A 17034-nucleotide genomic window follows, 5' to 3' on the forward strand; every position below is an offset into this window, starting at 1 on the left:
CCGCAACCCCTTCACCCGTCTGCGCCATTCTGATTGTAACCACTCGGCTACACACCGGGTGTATCGAAATCACCAAATAGTCCGTACTATTTAAACGGTTGAGCAGAAAATATGAAAAGCAAAAAAGCTGTTTTTCCGTTAAATTACATTCTTATCACTTTACATAATTTTTCATATAATTCCTAGATCATTAAATAGATTTTATTCCTACTTAGAATACACACATGTACTAATAATACAAGTGAATCATTTGAAAAAAAAACATAATTAATTTTTATTCAAATTGAGATATAAAAGGATTCGGAATTAGGTGAGGAAATATTTCAATTTCGGCAAACATTAATTTACGTTTTTTAAAAATGATTCAAGCAATTTATTAACTCGTAAAATAAAATGACACACAATAGATCTGTTCGCGTTGCTTGAAATCTTTAAAAAATTTTGCACTTAAAACGAGATAAATATATTTCAAGTGTTGAAAGAAAAGAAAAATAGAGAAATCGAAGAAGCCAAGTGTAAAAAGTACCACGCGAATAGATCTAAGTTTTAACTATTTTACTTTATCAAACTTTTTGTTAAAATCAAACCGTAAAAACGTATAATAGTTTTGTGTATAACAACTTTTAATTTAAAAAAATTCTAATCTTAATACTGTTTCTGTTACTTTCTATGCCCACTATCATTATTAAAATGACACAACATTACCGTTAAATCAAATAACACTTATCATTAGTGTATTTTTTAATTTTTGTACAAGTATTTCTTTTGTATAATTATATTTATTTATATTTATATAAATTATATTTACAATAATTCCAGCTTTATACGCAACATGTAATTGCATTTGATATAAAACTGCTTTCACTGTTAGTTCGCAATATATTTCAAATTATTCTCTTCCAGATCTTTAGTTTCTACATTTTCTATTTTGCGTGACTGACTCAAAGGAAACTGTATTTTATACATATTCATAAAGCGCAGTACTTCTCAATGTCATATAATATCGCACGACAACAAGATAAAAAAAACAATGTTATACATGTGAGGACTATGTGTTGCCTGGAATTTGAGGTTTTTTACATAAAAAAAATAGTCGACAAATAGCTGGAAAAATACTTTATTTTTATTCCGTATTTTCTGAAATAAAAGATTCTCAATTAATTCTAAGTGACGTAGAAAAAACACACCTTACTAATATTATTTATGATATTAACGTCACTATATCTAAGTAGGAAGTATGATCATCTTTTTTCCTTTTTAAAGAAGGTATAAGTACAAATACACTTAGGTATATAAATAGGTACATTCATACACACAATGTGTTCGCATGGTAAATTACAGATGGTGAAACATTCCAATAATAAAGATAATATACAGAATCTTACAATAAAAATATAACGCAAAAAATTTCTTTTAATCTACAAAATAAAAATTATGCACAAAATAAAAAAGTACAATGATTGTCTCTGATAAAAAGAAAGACACAAAGTAATGTAGTAATCTCAATTTTGATTTTTTTTAACTATGATCTAGAACTATCATCAATAAGAAAATATAAAAAATAGAAAATTTTAGTAAACTAAAATTAATTGTGTAGAAAATTATGATATTAATAAGTTATAATATATATCCAATTATATAAATATTATTACCTAACTCTACTAATAAATTATTCCCATCTGTATTTACCTATGACAAAAATAAAGTTAATAAATTAAATAATTATTAACAATTAAAATCATGTTTTAGTTGCATAGTTGTACCATAGAATAACACAGAAGTTGAAAGTGTGTAATTGCCAGGTAACAATGAATGCTTTTCCTGCTAATATCTAAGTTTTAAAATTAAAGTAATAAATTAATTTTAAAATAAATAAATATATATATATATATATCGTGTAAATTTTTCACGGAGATCATTTCTAACATATAATACATTTAGCATATATAAAATATTTCTAATATGTACCATAATTAAACATTTTAAAAAACTTTACATAGAATTACGCTATAAATATAGTATACCATTAATCGTTTACTCTGTCCTTTAAATATTAAAGATATTAAGCATAAGTGTCTGTGTTATTCTAAGATAATTAATACGCGCATAAGGGAAACTGTAAAAATCCCTCTACAAGTGTATCACATGACATTTATGCATTGCTTAAGGCTTATAATTTCATTTCAGTCTTTCGTTATATTTCTAACTAAAGATATATCATACAACTCTCAGAGTTGATGTCACAGATTTATACATTTATATTCAATGTGTAAATAAAATGGCATCATAAAAACGTTTGTTTTGGCCGGCGTGTATGTAGCATAAACACGTTTGCTATTTAAGCGTATTCAAAGGAAGCGTTCATATCTTTTTAATTATATATAAATAAAGGCACGCATGTAATTATTAATATTATCACTTTTATATCGTATTTTATTACAGTATATATGTATACATACATATTCATATGTATATTCATATGTATTATATCGATTTTTTATATTTTTTATATAGATTATATATACATAATATATATAAAAATATATAAATCGTATAAATTATCTTATATAAATATATATGTATGTATGTACATCTAAAAATCTAATATCAAAATTTCTTGTCGATGTTTGTAGAAACATTTTTAGAGAAAAAATGTTTATAAATGTAATATTATTTTTTATTGACGTAAAAGCAACGTTTACACCTTCATAGATACTATGAGGTATTCAGCTTGGTATACGAACATCATTTCCAAAGTAGACTGAGTTTATGTACATAGCTGCACAACACTCAAAAAAATTCACGCACATATTGGCTATACACATATATAGTGATATATACTAGATCCTAATTATTTTAATATGGAAATATAATTAAAAGCAACGATACGTATTATTTCGCGGCCATTAATTAAATACAGTAAAATACATTAAGTAGAATATCATATCGTATCTTTCTCTGAAGATACAATAAAAATATATAACAATATAATATTTACAGTAATCTGCCGCTAAACACATAAATTTAATGTACACAATTTTTAAATAATTTTGAAAAATAATACACTCTCTACATTTATATAAATGCAGTATATACCCTAGCATAAAATGGACGTAAAAAATAAAATTCTTAATTGCAAAATAGAACATACACATATACACAATAAAGTGTAATATCGATTTATAAAACATCAGATCTTAACATTTACGGTTTTGTTTTCATTAAAAATACATCGCGTATTAAATAAATTTTAACAAGTTGCATTTGTTATCAATACGATAGTTTGTACAAAATATTTGGTGCCGCAATATAGTTAATTGAATTTACAACCTATACTACACATTCTTATTATTAATCGGTATTAAGCACTATATACAATTAAAATATACCTATACATTACTATTTTCATATAAAATATGCTTAAGTTTTTTAAAAGGTAGCTTTGGGATTATTAATTATTTTTTATTAAATGTGCGATCAAAGTAAATTATGTACACATTCTTCAACAACAAATTATTTAATATAATCACACAAAATCAACTTTTCCTAAGCAATGTATAATGATAAATAATCGAATACATCTAAATGTATTGTAAGGTATCAAAATTTGAAATCTCAAGTATTATTAATGTTACTGTACTATTAATGTTAATGTACTTTTTATACTTGAAAAGAAAAAAGGAGATGCCTCATTTCAAATGAGATAACGTAGTCATTAATCTGCGCATCTTCCTATGTGTTGACAACATAATGAGCGGTACGCTGAACCGCTTTTCTTTCTTCATACAAATATGCAATCGGATGAACGCGTATTTATTTTATTCCTAAACAAAAAACAGATCTTTATTTTCTACTAATCTCTCTACTGAATTTAGAATTACACAATATTAAAATATAAATCTTTTTATGAAAAAATTCAGCACAATTGCTTTTTTAATATTTAGTCTTGTTATACAATATTATAAATCCGTATATATATACACACATCTACAAAAAACATGCTGTTCATTCCTTTAATAAAATTCAATAATGCAAATTATCTCGCGGCATTTATATCATACTTTAAATTATTGTTGAAAGGCACGCAATATTATTCTGTAGATAATTTCTTGTAACTTGGTTAGTAAATTATTTTCTATAATAATATATTATTCATAATAGTTTCTAATGGAAAAATATTATTCCAGTTAGAAATAAAAAATGCTCTTCGTTAAAATGTGACTTTTTTAAATAAGTGAAACTAGACTGATATGCAAATAACACAAAGAAAAGAGAAATAATTTTTTTCTATCAAAACTGATCTCGGTGTCTAATATTTTCTGTGCGAATTGTATACTTTTAGTTTGGTAAACTGCATGCTATTTTGTCAGTCTTAATTAAAACAGTTTTTAAATTTCTTGCAGTATTTTAAGATTCTTATTAACATCATTATTATTAAATTATTTATCAACTTAATTAATAATATTATTTCACCTTCAATTTAAAACCCAGTTTCAAGATCAATAGTCTGCACATAATTTACAAAATTGGAAAATCTATAATTTACATGTAAAATATTAACTAGATTCACTTTGACTAAAAAAGACTTAATTCCCTTTGATCTGTAATTTTTTATTGGTATGCACATTTAAAAATTCTATTCGTTAATACAATTCATTAATTCAATTATAACAGTTAATTGTTATTTAGATTACATCAGATTGCATCGTTTTTTTTATTTACAAAATTATAATAAATTATATATAGTTATATAATAATTTGAAGATTTCATTATTTAATCTTTAAATCTGCCATCATTCTATTATAATCAAAAATATGAGCAATATTTCAAAATGTCTGTTATATCAAGTTTAGTAGTATCACAAAATATCACACTACTTATAAATCTAAAGTAGAGATAATATAAAGTGGAGATAAAACTGTAATTTACACTACAAAATATATTCAGGATCTTTTAGAGACATATGATTTTTGTGCTTTACCTTACGACCCTGTCTTTTGGTTGCTTTTCGAGTAACCTTGGATTCTCTCGATTCTTGCACTTGCTTATTGAGTCCCAGTCTGAGACGTACAGGTACTTTCGAATCAAGAGTACTTTCGTCTGTAAATGAAAAATAAGAACATAATATTTTGTATTAAAATTGTAAATTATAATAAAATTTTAGTTTATGTTAATTTTAATTTTTCTCATAAAAAATATATTTTTTGTTTTCAAAATATTTTTTTTTATACAAATTATTTCTAATATAAATATTTAGACGCGCACGCGCGTGTATAAAATGACAATTATTTCAACAAAGATATTTTAAATAATTAACAGTATTATAAGCTAAAATTTACAAATAAACTATTAATATTTAATATACCTTATAAATATATGTATATTATATATATATATATATACCTTCAGAATCATGTAATTCAGTTAGTGGTCTATGTAACACAGTCACTCGTCTAACCTCCTTTTGATTAGCTATAGGAAAGAAACGTTCATTATTAAAATTTGAACATGAAGAAAAGATTAATCAAAAAATAAAATTAATATTAAGCAATTTACTTATTAATACTTACATTTTTCATCAGTATTAATGACGTGCCTCTGATTGACTTTTGCATTATTCTTCACAGCTCTGCAAAGAAACATATATAAATTGAAATAAGTAACATTTATAAATGAAAATAAGAACATGATAATCGTGTTGTTACATACTCATTAACAACGCCTTTAAAAGCTGACTGCACCAGTCTAGCAGACTGAATCGGCACTGTTCTGTTTAATCTTTCTGCTCGTCTTCTGCTAAGTTCCATTCGTAAGTCTCCTTCTTCTTCTATGGTTACATCTTCAAATACAGTATCCACGTCTTTTTCGGAGACTATGTCCTTACGTTTCTTACATTTCTTATCCTTTCCAATACGTTCGGAAAGCGGTAGTTCGTTCTTCAGCTTTCCTACTTGATATAACTCTTTATCACGCTTCTTCTTTTTCTTTGAAAATTTTTCTTTTTCCGTTTTTTGTTGCTCTGCATCAATGCACGTGTTTATAGTACTTGTAAAAACGCTGGGTGATGTATTTTCCATCGTTTCTTCACACTCCTCAAGCTGATAATCTGCTTCCAAACATAAATTCGTTTCCTGAACATTGTACTCCCCTACAGTTTTATTTGCTTTTTTTGCACTCAATTGAATCTCCGTTCCTTCTGAAGGTTCGACTTTTGTGGAATGTTTTTTTGATAATTTAATTCTTTTATTAGCATTTATAGGATCGATAGGTCTCGTAGACTCAAATTTCTTCCTTCTTGCCTCTAACACAGGATCACAAATTGTATCAACAGATTCTTTTGTAGTCTCCGTTATTGTTGGTCTTTCATATGTTTCATCTTTCTGCTTTGTTTTTGTTCTGGGTATTTCTGGCGTTACTGTAGCTTTGAAAATTGGAGAGGTTTCTCTCATATATCGGTCTGAATTATCTGGAGTGATAGAACGCGAACGCTTTTTGGGTAATTCTTTAGGTGACCATTTCGGGGATCGCTTTCGTCGTGGGGAAAGATGGGGTGAATGTCTTGGGGACGACCACGGTGATCTGCGTGGCGAAAGTCGCGGCGATCTCAGGCGAGGTGGTGTTCTACGTGGTGATGCTTTCGGCGATCGCAAATGAGATGATCCTCTTCGAGGAGAAGACAAACCGGGAGACCTAGATCTGGACCGTAATCGACGTGGCGATGGTCTTCTCGGCGATAATCTAGGCGATTTAGATCTGGGAAATCTAAGTGGTGAATATCTTGGTGATCTTGATCTTGATAATCGTGGCGTTCTAGACCGTGACATTTTGGGTGAACGTGATCTTGGAGATTTCGATCGTCTTGGTGACCTTGATCTGAGTGGCAGAGGCGATCTGGAACGCGACAAAAGTTTGGGTGACCTGTCTCTTGGCGATAATTTTCTGAGCGGTGATCTGCCTCTTGGTGATAATTTCCTGAGCGGTGATCGTTTCGTGGACATGGTTCTATTCGGAGATCTGCGTGGTGACAGTTTGGGTGACCTAGATCTAGGAGAATATCGTGACGGTGGTGACCTATATTTCGTCGATGTTTCCCTCGGAGATTTTTTCAACTGTCTGACTGGAGACCTTCTGGGAGATCTTTTTGGCGATTTTTTCCGCGATCGCGACCTTGGAGATAACGATCTACGTTTTTGACTAATTCGATTTGTTACGTGTGGAGAGATCGATCTTCTATCGTTCTTGACAATTGTCGTCAGAGATGAGGTAGTAATATTATTCCTTTCTTTTTTACTATAGCTGTCATCCAATTGTTTCGCCTTTGATTCTACATTTTTAATTCCTTCATCATTTTTCACTATGCTTTTAGCTTCGCCTTTATGCAACTTTTTCTCTCTTTTTTCAGATGATTTATTTTCATCATTCATTTCTCTTTCCATTTCGTCCATTAAACGTTCTAAACTATCTTCCTCCTCGAGATCAGCCATTAAGAGTACATCATCGTCATCGTCATTACCATCTCCTTCTTGATTATCACCATTCTTTTGTAGACTTTCTGTAGTTTCCTCTTGATTTTCCACCTCTATTGAAAATTCGATCGCTTTCTCTTTTTCTATAATTTCTGTTTTTACAGAGGTTGCAATGCTTTTTTGTTCTTTTATATCTTCTTCTTCAGAAGCACTTCCACTATCTTTAAAACGATGGAATTTTGATACTTCTGAAACATTAGAATAATATTACATATAATTATTTTATTCTTAAAAAAAAAAAAAAGAACATATATATCAACACTGTTGCTGAATATTCTACATAAAAATATAAGCTTACCTTGAGGGTAGGATTCACATAACTCAGTCTTTTCTACAGGACAAGTTGATTGGGCTTGTTCAAGTGAAGAAGGTTCATCTACAGGAACTATCGCTATCAAGTTCGGATTACGATGGCTCTGATAATACACATTCTGCAAATATAAAAGAGAGATGTACAAACTGAAAATAAGATTTAAAAATTATAATATTAATTTTGTACACAATATTTTAAAAACTCTCTTGTTAAAACATTTAAATGTATTTTGCATATAATTACAAATATAAATAATAATAAGTGAAAAATTTCCTACAAAAACCAAATAATGTTTTTAAAATCTAGGTTATGGTGCCAAATAATTCTCTATCACTAGCAAACAATTTTGTTGGCAAGAATTAAATAAAAAAACAGAAAAGCTTAAATACATATAAATGAGAGAAATATACTTAGTAAAGATAAAATTCTCACAAAAACTAATCCAGAGATTTATTTATTTTAATAAATCATCAAAAAATATTAATCAAAGCATAAGACTGTTTTTACATTTATTACATGTCCCCCCAAAATTACTATATTTATATAAACAAAAACATAAAAAAATGTTTTGTTAAAAGTAATTTGTATTTTATTAATTAAAAGTAAAAAAAAACATTGCTTAATACTTTATATATTTAATATTTTCTTCTTCACCTTTGTCATCATGTAATAAAGAAGTAAATGTAAGATATAGAATAAATAAGTAATAAATATAGTTCTGCAAGAACCAAACAAATCTAAATATTGCACTTTCTTCTTTTAAATAAATTCTCAAAATATTAAAGTCTACAACTTTATTTTTATATTTATCATATGTCTAGAAAAAATTGCCATATTTATATAACAAATAATTTAAAAATAAAAAATTTTTTGTTTCTTAATCCTTTCATGCACAGTGATAACCACCTTTTCTTTTTCACATATTTGTAAGATTCTTTCTATTTTACTTATATTTGGGTCAGGTTTTTGCTTTTTTCTGATGTTTGTAGGATGTAAGAACATAACAAAATGATATAAAATCATATTTCATTCTAAAGGTATAAATTGATGAAAACAAGGCTAATGTGAGTCAGCGTGGAAATTAACGTGCAATAAAATAAAAAAATTTAATTTTAACCCAACATGACAAATTTCAATTTAACTTAGAGCATCAAAACAAACGCTTGATATATAAAAGATAATAACACAATGCTTAACATATAAAAACAATACAAGTTTCGACTTACTTTAAAGTCATTTTCAATGGTATATAAAAAAAACATTAAAATTAACAGAGCAACAAATTAATCCTGTTTCTACATTGTATCAAGGAATTCGTTGACACAAAATGAGTGCGAAATGACAGCAATCCATGAGCTCAAACCACATTATGAAACATCAATTCCAAATCCTCCATCCAAGTTAATATACTGGATAGAAATGCAATTGGTGCCATAGATACACATCATCTCACACTCTCTCAAAAATAAGTAACAGTTGCCAAAGTCAATACGTAATACAATAAATTAATTAATATATAAATATAACAAAAATAAATCAATAAAAATAAAGTTAAAATATGTCAATTATAAAGTCAAAGTAACAGTAAAAAAACAATGTTAACAGTCCCGTAATTAAATAACAAGCATATTTCATTCATTGCAAAAATATTATAAATATTATAAATAAACAAATTGAAAAAAATGTCCATTTTTCAAAAAAATTCGTTCTCTAGCAACTGTTTAAATATTTTTTGTTAAAATTTGCTATATGGGGAAGAAGAGATTGCTGATTACAAATCCGATGTCCAAAGTTCAAAATTCAAAATGGCAAATCAAAATAAGAAAAATGCATTTTTTTTAGTAACAATTAATTTTCTTCACTTGAAATTTTCTATACAAGGGTTTTTGTGATTGCTAATCACCAATTCAATGTTCAAATTTTAAAATTCAAAATGGTTGATTCAAAATACGAGATCAAAAATATTAAATTTAATAAAATTTGAATAAAAACCAATTAAAAACTTCCATTTCAATTCTGTCTTCTTGGACAAATTTTATCATTTTGACCTAAAATTCGCAACTTCAAAAATCCTTGAATACAAATTTTCATCTCAGTATATTAACATTTCTAATCTGCCATTTTAAATCTACCATCTTGGATGTTGAATTTCGAAATTTTGACCTCAAATTTGTTGTCAGCAATCCAAAAAACCTCTATATACCAAGTTTCATGAAAAACCAATCAAAAGAAAAATGTATGCATGAAAGGATTAAAAATCTAACTTTCTAAACTTATTTGATTATTGTATATAGAAAATTCTTTGATTTTGCTCATTTAATTATAAATATATTTGTACATATTATATTTGTTAATTAATTATAAATATAATTATTTATAAATATACATGAAATATAAATATAATTATATATAAATATTATAAATATAACTGCACAATAAAAACATAATACATTGACAGAAATTAGGCTGAAAATTAAAATCTAAAATATATATTGAATAATACCAATGTGAGCTAACACTGGATGTTCGTTTTTGTACAATAACTTGTCTCAGTGAACATTTTAATCTCCAATGAATAAATGAATAAAAATGAATAAAATGAATAAAAAACAATATTTGTGTGTATAATTGCTACTATAATTAATGTTAGATTATATAATTATAATTAATTGTAAATAATATATCAAAATTAAAAGCTTACGCCATTTTGCCTTTGTTGCACTCTGTTGTGATTGTGGTAGTAATTTTTTTTCATAGGCCGTTGACTTTTATATGGAAAACGAGATGATTGCGTTACTTGTGGATGTACTTTCTGCATTTGCGACAGTGCTGATCTTTTATGCATGGCATCCTTTGTTCGTAGCGACTGGAGCGCTGCCAATCTTAGTGCTTCCACATCCTCGTCGTCGTCATCCTCGATTTTGACTTTTGATTGTTGAGAAACTACAACCATCTGAAAAAGCAATAATGGATTAAAAGAAAATATAATACGTCACGGTAGAAAATAGCCTATACAAAACATTGGAATTCTGTATTCTTGACAACTTCAATTTCTACACGAAAAACGCGCGCGAATAGACTGATTGTCGCGAAATACATTACAAAAAATCGCTGTCAAAATTCAATATTGTAGCGAATTTAAGATTTAATCGACGATTTCGTTGATGTTGCCACAATATCTTACAGTCAAAATTTCGTTAATACAGGAGAAAGCTCATGCTCTATAACGCATTCCTTGCGTATTCGAACCGGTTTTGTTATAATTTACCTTTTGGCGATGGTCCATCTTATCGAGAAGAGTGCTGGGAAGAACGTTGCAGTGTTCACAATAATCAGCGAGATCAAGCGTTCGCATGAATAGCCCTCACGCTGAATGCCACGCGTTGCATGCACCGATGATTCGCATCACACACATATTGTGAGACGACACATCCCTCTTGATCTCAAACTCTCGGCTATCACAAATTGGTTGCACAAATCCACTTCGTTACCTATGAATATAAATAAAAATGGCGTGTGTAGACATAAACTATGAAGATACATTCGACGGGAAACTTGACCGAAGAGTTTGCGCATAGTACGCGCAATTATAAGTGTGTTCTTTTTTAACGTCTTAAGTCTCGTTTATAAGGGGTCGATTCTGTATTTTTGAAAAAAATATGAAAAGTGAACAACAATAGATTTGTTCGCGTTGCTGAAATCCCCAAAATTTTTTGCACTTTAAACGAGATAAATATATACTCGGGCACTGAAGAAAAAGAAAGCGAAGATGTTGAGTGCGAAAAGTGCAAGTAAGTGCAAACGCGAACAGGCCCAGGGGCCCAATTCTTGAAGTCATTCGCAAGAGAAACGTATACGTAAATACTCGCTCTAACGGAAAGTTGTAAGTTTATTGATTAATAGCCATACGATAGCCAATAAATTTCTAACTTTTCTGTAAGAACAGAATTTGCGAATACGTTTCTCTTGCGAATGACTTCAAGAATCGGGCCCCAGTGATTAGTGTATATCATTAATCCTAAAAGTGTACACGAATTAATGAAGACAGTGCTACTCACTTTTCACATTTTCACTTTCTTCTGGGCAGCAATCATGTAACTTTTTCCTTAAGGTGGAAACGTGAAAAGTGAAAAGTGAAAAGTTTCATGTAACTAAGGCCGGATCTATGTAAGATCTCTACAATAGGTGTAGTAAGCCTTATGCCATAAGAAATTGACCAATTATAATCGAATATGAGAAGAATAATCGAATATAATTAGTTAATTCCTTGTGGCTTAATGGCTTCAGCAAACCAGCGCGATTTTATCACGCGCGACAGAATCGCGCTGGTCTGCTGGAGCCCTAATAGCTCTCGCACACTAAACGCGATAAGCGACGAGCAATGAGCGATATCCAATGAGAGCTCTACATTTTCGTACATTTCATCGCCATGTTGGAAAAAGCAGAACTCTTATTAGATATCGCTCATCGCTCGTCGCTTATCGCGTCTAGTGTGCCAGAGCCATAAGGGCCATCTACAATGGAAAGTCGTAGGCCGTAGCAGTAGTCGTAGAAAATATTTTCATTTTGTACTGCTTTACTGCTTACAGCCTACAGCAGACATTGAGTCAATTCGGTGCGTGTTTACGATGAGCGTTCGGACGTTCTGGATTAGTTTTTGTTGCCTCTCTATGATAATTGGCTTGTATGTTACTGCTACGTCCTCTGTATTGTAGACAGCATTACCGTAGATTTAGCGCTGTTACGACTAAAACACTCCATTGTAGATGGCCCTTTAAGCCCAGTCTACAATAACTTAGTTTACATCGTGCATTTGATACGCGTATCAGGTACCATATTCGTATCAAATTCGTACTAAATATTTAGTACGCACGATGTAAACGCTGCCGGATCAATTTGGTACAAGCGTATCAAGTAGGAGTATCGTACTAAACTGATACGCGTACCAAGTGATACAAATGTCGATGTAAACGCATAAAACGCATTTTAGAGAGAATTTAGCAATTGAGCATAACCTCAGTGCTAAAATCTAAAAACCGGTGTGAAAATGTCTTAATAGGAGACATCAACATGAATTAAATTTGTATTATATTTTTCACAGTACATGCTTAGTACATTCGATGTAAACGCGCCCGTACTAAGGCTTTGGTGCGCACCAAACTTAATACGCGTACTAAGGTTTTGACGATGTAAACTAATGCCCAGTCTACAATGAGTCGTTGGTCGTTGGTCGTAAGAAATTTAACCAATCACAGTTGATCTTAGAGAAGAATAACCGAACATAATTGGTTAAATTTCTTACGACCAACGACTAACGACTTATTATAGACTGGGTCTTAGCCCGGATCTACAATAGGTGTAGTAAGCCTTATGCCATAAGATACTGACCAATTATAATTGAATGTAAGAAGAATAAACGAATATAATTGGTTAATTCCTTAGGGCTTAAGGCTTACTACACATAGGCCGGAATTCATAGTCGAATCTTATTCAAGTTCCAGCTTAAGCACGATCTTGAGACGTCAATGCTGTTATTTCATTGGTTAAGTAAGTCTCAAGTCGGCTCGAAGCTAGACTTAAAACAATGCTTGAACTTAAGATCGGTCTATGAATCCCGTCCCTATTGTAGATCTGGCCTTACATATATGCTACAAACGCCTTAAAACATTTCATTAACCAATCGAAACAAAGAATTTTACAAATTGGCCAATCAAAAAAATGCTTTAAAGCATTTGTAGGCATCAAATGGACCTTAGCGGTAGATAACCTTTTAGATTAGGACTTTTATCTAGGAAACTTATTCTTTTTATCAAGTTATCCAGACTGTAGACTCGCAAAGTCTATAGTCTTTTGTATTTTCCGTATTTTCGAATAACAGGTTTGTTAATAATAAATCATAATCAAATATAAAAAAGTTATTGTTTACAAAATCCTATTAATTTCTGAAGAGAACGTAATCAATTTTTTATATATATTTACGTTAATTTGCTTATTAATTCTCAATCGAACTCTGTGCGCACGTAAACATTTTATTTATTGTTTACTTACAAACCGGTATAGCAGCGGCGGTTAACTATCTCCTGCTAAATCTAACCTAGGCCTAATCTCCTTTATATTACAAGATTATAATTTCAGATAGCAAATTGTAGATTCAGATAGTTAGCTAATTGATATCTCTTTAGGTATAAATAATATAATGATTGTCAATATATTTTGCGCTGATAGTACAGATCTATTATTCTGTTTTAAAAATACTCTTTGAGTTGTGCATTTGTTTGTTTGTAGCAAGATGTAGCATTAAAATATGTACTGATATTTATTTCACTTTAAGTTGCATTTATTTTCTATTTATATTATTTACAACAAAATATAGCATTGAGAGATATATTCATGTTTATTTCAATTTTATTTGCATTAGTTTTTGATTTTTGTTATATGCATAACAAGTATTTTATAATGTGTAAATTTTATAATGTGAAATAATATGATATTTTGTTTTAAGTAATATGTAAATACACATATATTTTTTTTAGAAATGCCTGACGTAAAAATTACACCACTTGGTGCTGGGCAAGATGTTGGGCGTAGCTGTATCCTTGTCTCCATGGGTGGCAAAAACATCATGTTAGACTGTGGAATGCACATGGGATTCAACGATGAGAGGCGCTTCCCAGATTTTTCCTATATAGTTCCAGAGGGTCCCGCAACCAGTTACATCGACTGTGTCATTATCTCTCATTTTCATTTAGATCATTGTGGTGCTCTACCATATTTCACAGAGATGGTAATGTATATCGATGAGAATTATTTTTATAACAACTTTCATTGCTATACCTCCTTGTTCTTTTATTGTCTTTTTTTAATTAACAAAAATGCAGGTAGGCTACACTGGACCAATTTATATGACACATCCGACTAAAGCTATTGCACCAATATTGCTGGAGGACATGAGAAAGGTTGCAGTTGAACGTAAGGGTGAAAGCAATTTTTTCACATCGCAGATGATAAAAGACTGCATGAAGAAAGTTATCGCTGTTACACTTCATCAATCCGTTATGGTCGATCCAGAATTGGAGATAAAAGCGTACTATGCTGGACATGTTCTTGGAGCGGCTATGTTTTGGATTCGTGTGGGATCGCAGTCTATCGTATACACAGGAGATTATAATATGACGCCAGATCGGCATTTGGGTGCTGCATGGATAGACAAATGTAGACCGGACTTATTAATATCGGAGTCGACGTATGCGACTACGATTAGGGATTCCAAAAGGTGCAGAGAAAGAGATTTTCTCAAGAAAGTATGTTATTTTCAGTTTATTACTAATAATTTAGTTGATTTCTATTGAACTGTTTTTAGAGAAGTTGTGTGTTTCAGGTACATGAATGCATCGACAGAGGTGGAAAGGTATTGATTCCTGTGTTCGCTCTCGGTCGCGCCCAAGAGCTGTGTATACTCTTGGAAACATATTGGGAAAGAATGAATCTAAAAGTACCAGTTTATTTCGCGCTTGGTTTGACCGAGAAGGCCAATAATTATTACAAAATGTTTATCACTTGGACTAATCAGAAAATTAAGAAAACGTTCGTACAACGGAATATGTTTGATTTTAAGCATATAAAACCGTTTGATAAAGCGTATATCGATAATCCAGGTGCAATGGTGGTGTTCGCCACGCCAGGAATGTTACATGCCGGCCTCTCCCTTCAGATCTTTAAGAAATGGGCACCTAATGAGTCCAACATGGTTATCATGCCGGGTTTTTGCGTGCAAGGCACCGTGGGACACAAGGTCCTGAACGGTTCACGGAGAATCGAATTTGAGAATCGACAGATCGTGGAGGTAAAGATGGCTGTGGAATACATGTCCTTCTCCGCTCACGCCGACGCGAAAGGAATAATGCAGTTGATACAGTATTGCGAGCCAAAAAATGTTATGCTGGTTCATGGAGAATTTGCTAAGATGGAATATTTGAAGGAAAAGATCAAACAAGAATTTGGTGTTAACTGTTATAATCCTGCAAACGGCGAAACTTGCATTATCACGACCACGTCCAAAGTTCCCGTAGATGCTTCTCTAGCGCTGCTGAAAACTGAAGCTAAAAGATACTCGGCGCTGCCACCTGATCCAAAGAGACGGAGGCTGCTTCATAGCGTATTGATGTTGAGAGAAGATGGTGTCTGTCTTGTAGATGCAGACGAGGTAAAATCTTTGGCATAATAATAGTTTTCAATTCGACAACTATTTTTTTCATTTTATTTAAAATACAAATATTCTACGTGAATTATTTGATTATTGCTCTTGTATTTATTAGGTTGCAAAGGCTGCAGGTATTACGAAACATGTTGTCAGATTCACATCTACTGTGCAAGTAAGGGATCCTGGTCCAGCACACGCTACTACCTTAAAATTGTTACAGCCATTGAAAGAAAGACTATCAGGATGGACGGTTCAATTAACGGATGGTTCTATATCAGTCGAATCCGTTTTGGTAAAGGTAGAAGGAGATGAAGATGATCAAAAAAGTGTTTACGTTTCATGGACTAATCAGGATGAAGATTTAGGCAGTTATATTCTCGGGTTTCTGCAAACTATGCTGAATTAAATAAGTGGAGAAAATTTCTGTCAAAAAAAGAAAATTTCGATCTGTGATACAAAAAAATGATTTGCATTATCACTATTAAATGATTGTAAATCTATTTTGCATCACTCGATTTGTACCTCAATCAACATCACATATATGTATTATGTTGATTGTGGTATAAATATATTTTTCAATAATACACTGTCAAACATTCGATGATAGTTATTTTTTTATATTTTGGTTTGTATTTAGTTTAATAGAATAAGATAACAAATATAAAAATTACAAAACTAAATATGAAAAATATTGTACCTGTCACATTTTTTTAGTTACCTCTGATGTCCACTCTAAAAGGAAAATGAATGTGTATATCGCTCAGAGAGATATGTTGTATATAAATGTAGTATAATGAATTTAGATAGTTAAGTTGAAACACTTCTACAAAATTTGATCTGAAAAAGTGCAGCTTTTAGAACAAATTACTTGAACTAGTCTACATAGATGAATCAAAATGTGTCATATTTTATACTTTAACTATATAATATGTATGTACATACAAAAGTATCAATAAATAGTTATATTTATTTAAAAGTGTCCATTACTTAACAG

At 30.4% G+C, this 17034-nt stretch overlaps 2 protein-coding genes across 7 annotated transcripts; one reads left to right on the forward strand and one right to left on the reverse strand.

Moving 5' to 3' along the window:
* Positions 1-3441: 3441 nt before the first annotated feature.
* LOC105835646 (serine/arginine repetitive matrix protein 1) lies at positions 3442-11378 on the reverse strand. 2 transcript variants are annotated; one of them, XM_012679111.3, is made up of 8 exons: positions 11109-11378; positions 10542-10793; positions 7826-7958; positions 5711-7715; positions 5572-5630; positions 5405-5473; positions 4983-5101; positions 3442-3824 (listed from the first exon to the last, which is right to left on the reverse strand). In XM_012679111.3, exons 1-8 carry the CDS (start codon positions 11193-11195, stop codon positions 3819-3821), a joined length of 2730 nt encoding a protein of 909 aa, XP_012534565.1. In that variant the 5' UTR covers positions 11196-11378; the 3' UTR covers positions 3442-3818. The 2 variants fall into 2 exon arrangements, with proteins under 2 accessions (XP_012534565.1, XP_012534564.1); XM_012679110.3 differs by lacking the exon at positions 3442-3824 and having other exon boundaries at positions 4745-5101.
* Positions 11379-13585: 2207 nt separating this feature from the next.
* On the forward strand, positions 13586-16729 carry LOC105833262 (integrator complex subunit 11). 5 transcript variants are annotated; one of them, XM_012674851.3, is made up of 6 exons: positions 13586-13718; positions 14374-14624; positions 14719-14809; positions 14909-15141; positions 15219-16043; positions 16156-16729. In XM_012674851.3, the coding sequence occupies exons 2-6, from the start codon at positions 14376-14378 to the stop codon at positions 16444-16446; spliced, it is 1689 nt and encodes a 562-aa protein (XP_012530305.1). In that variant the 5' UTR covers positions 13586-13718; positions 14374-14375; the 3' UTR covers positions 16447-16729. The 5 variants fall into 5 exon arrangements, with proteins under 5 accessions (XP_012530305.1, XP_012530300.1, XP_012530303.1 ...); XM_012674846.3 differs by having other exon boundaries at positions 14719-15141; XM_012674849.3 differs by lacking the exon at positions 13586-13718 and adding an exon at positions 13732-13793 and having other exon boundaries at positions 14719-15141.
* Positions 16730-17034: the final 305 nt, after the last annotated feature.

This window comes from Monomorium pharaonis, chromosome 3 (genome assembly GCF_013373865.1).
Source record: "Monomorium pharaonis isolate MP-MQ-018 chromosome 3, ASM1337386v2, whole genome shotgun sequence".
NCBI classification, from domain to species: Eukaryota; Metazoa; Arthropoda; class Insecta; order Hymenoptera; family Formicidae; genus Monomorium; species Monomorium pharaonis.

Coding starts and splice junctions, on each gene's coding strand:
- LOC105835646 (XM_012679110.3), bottom strand. CDS start 11,195: ATGCGAACGCTTGATCTCGCTGATTATTGTGAACACTGCAACGTTCTT. Junction 5,474..5,571: donor CATTAATACTGATGAAAAAT/GTAAGTATTAAT, acceptor TCTTTCCTATAG/CTAATCAAAAGGAGGTTAGA. Junction 5,102..5,404: donor TGAATTACATGATTCTGAAG/GTATATATATAT, acceptor TTTCATTTACAG/ACGAAAGTACTCTTGATTCG.
- LOC105833262 (XM_012674846.3), top strand. CDS start 14,376: ATGCCTGACGTAAAAATTACACCACTTGGTGCTGGGCAAGATGTTGGG. Junction 14,625..14,718: donor TACCATATTTCACAGAGATG/GTAATGTATATC, acceptor ACAAAAATGCAG/GTAGGCTACACTGGACCAAT. Junction 16,044..16,155: donor GTCTTGTAGATGCAGACGAG/GTAAAATCTTTG, acceptor TGTATTTATTAG/GTTGCAAAGGCTGCAGGTAT.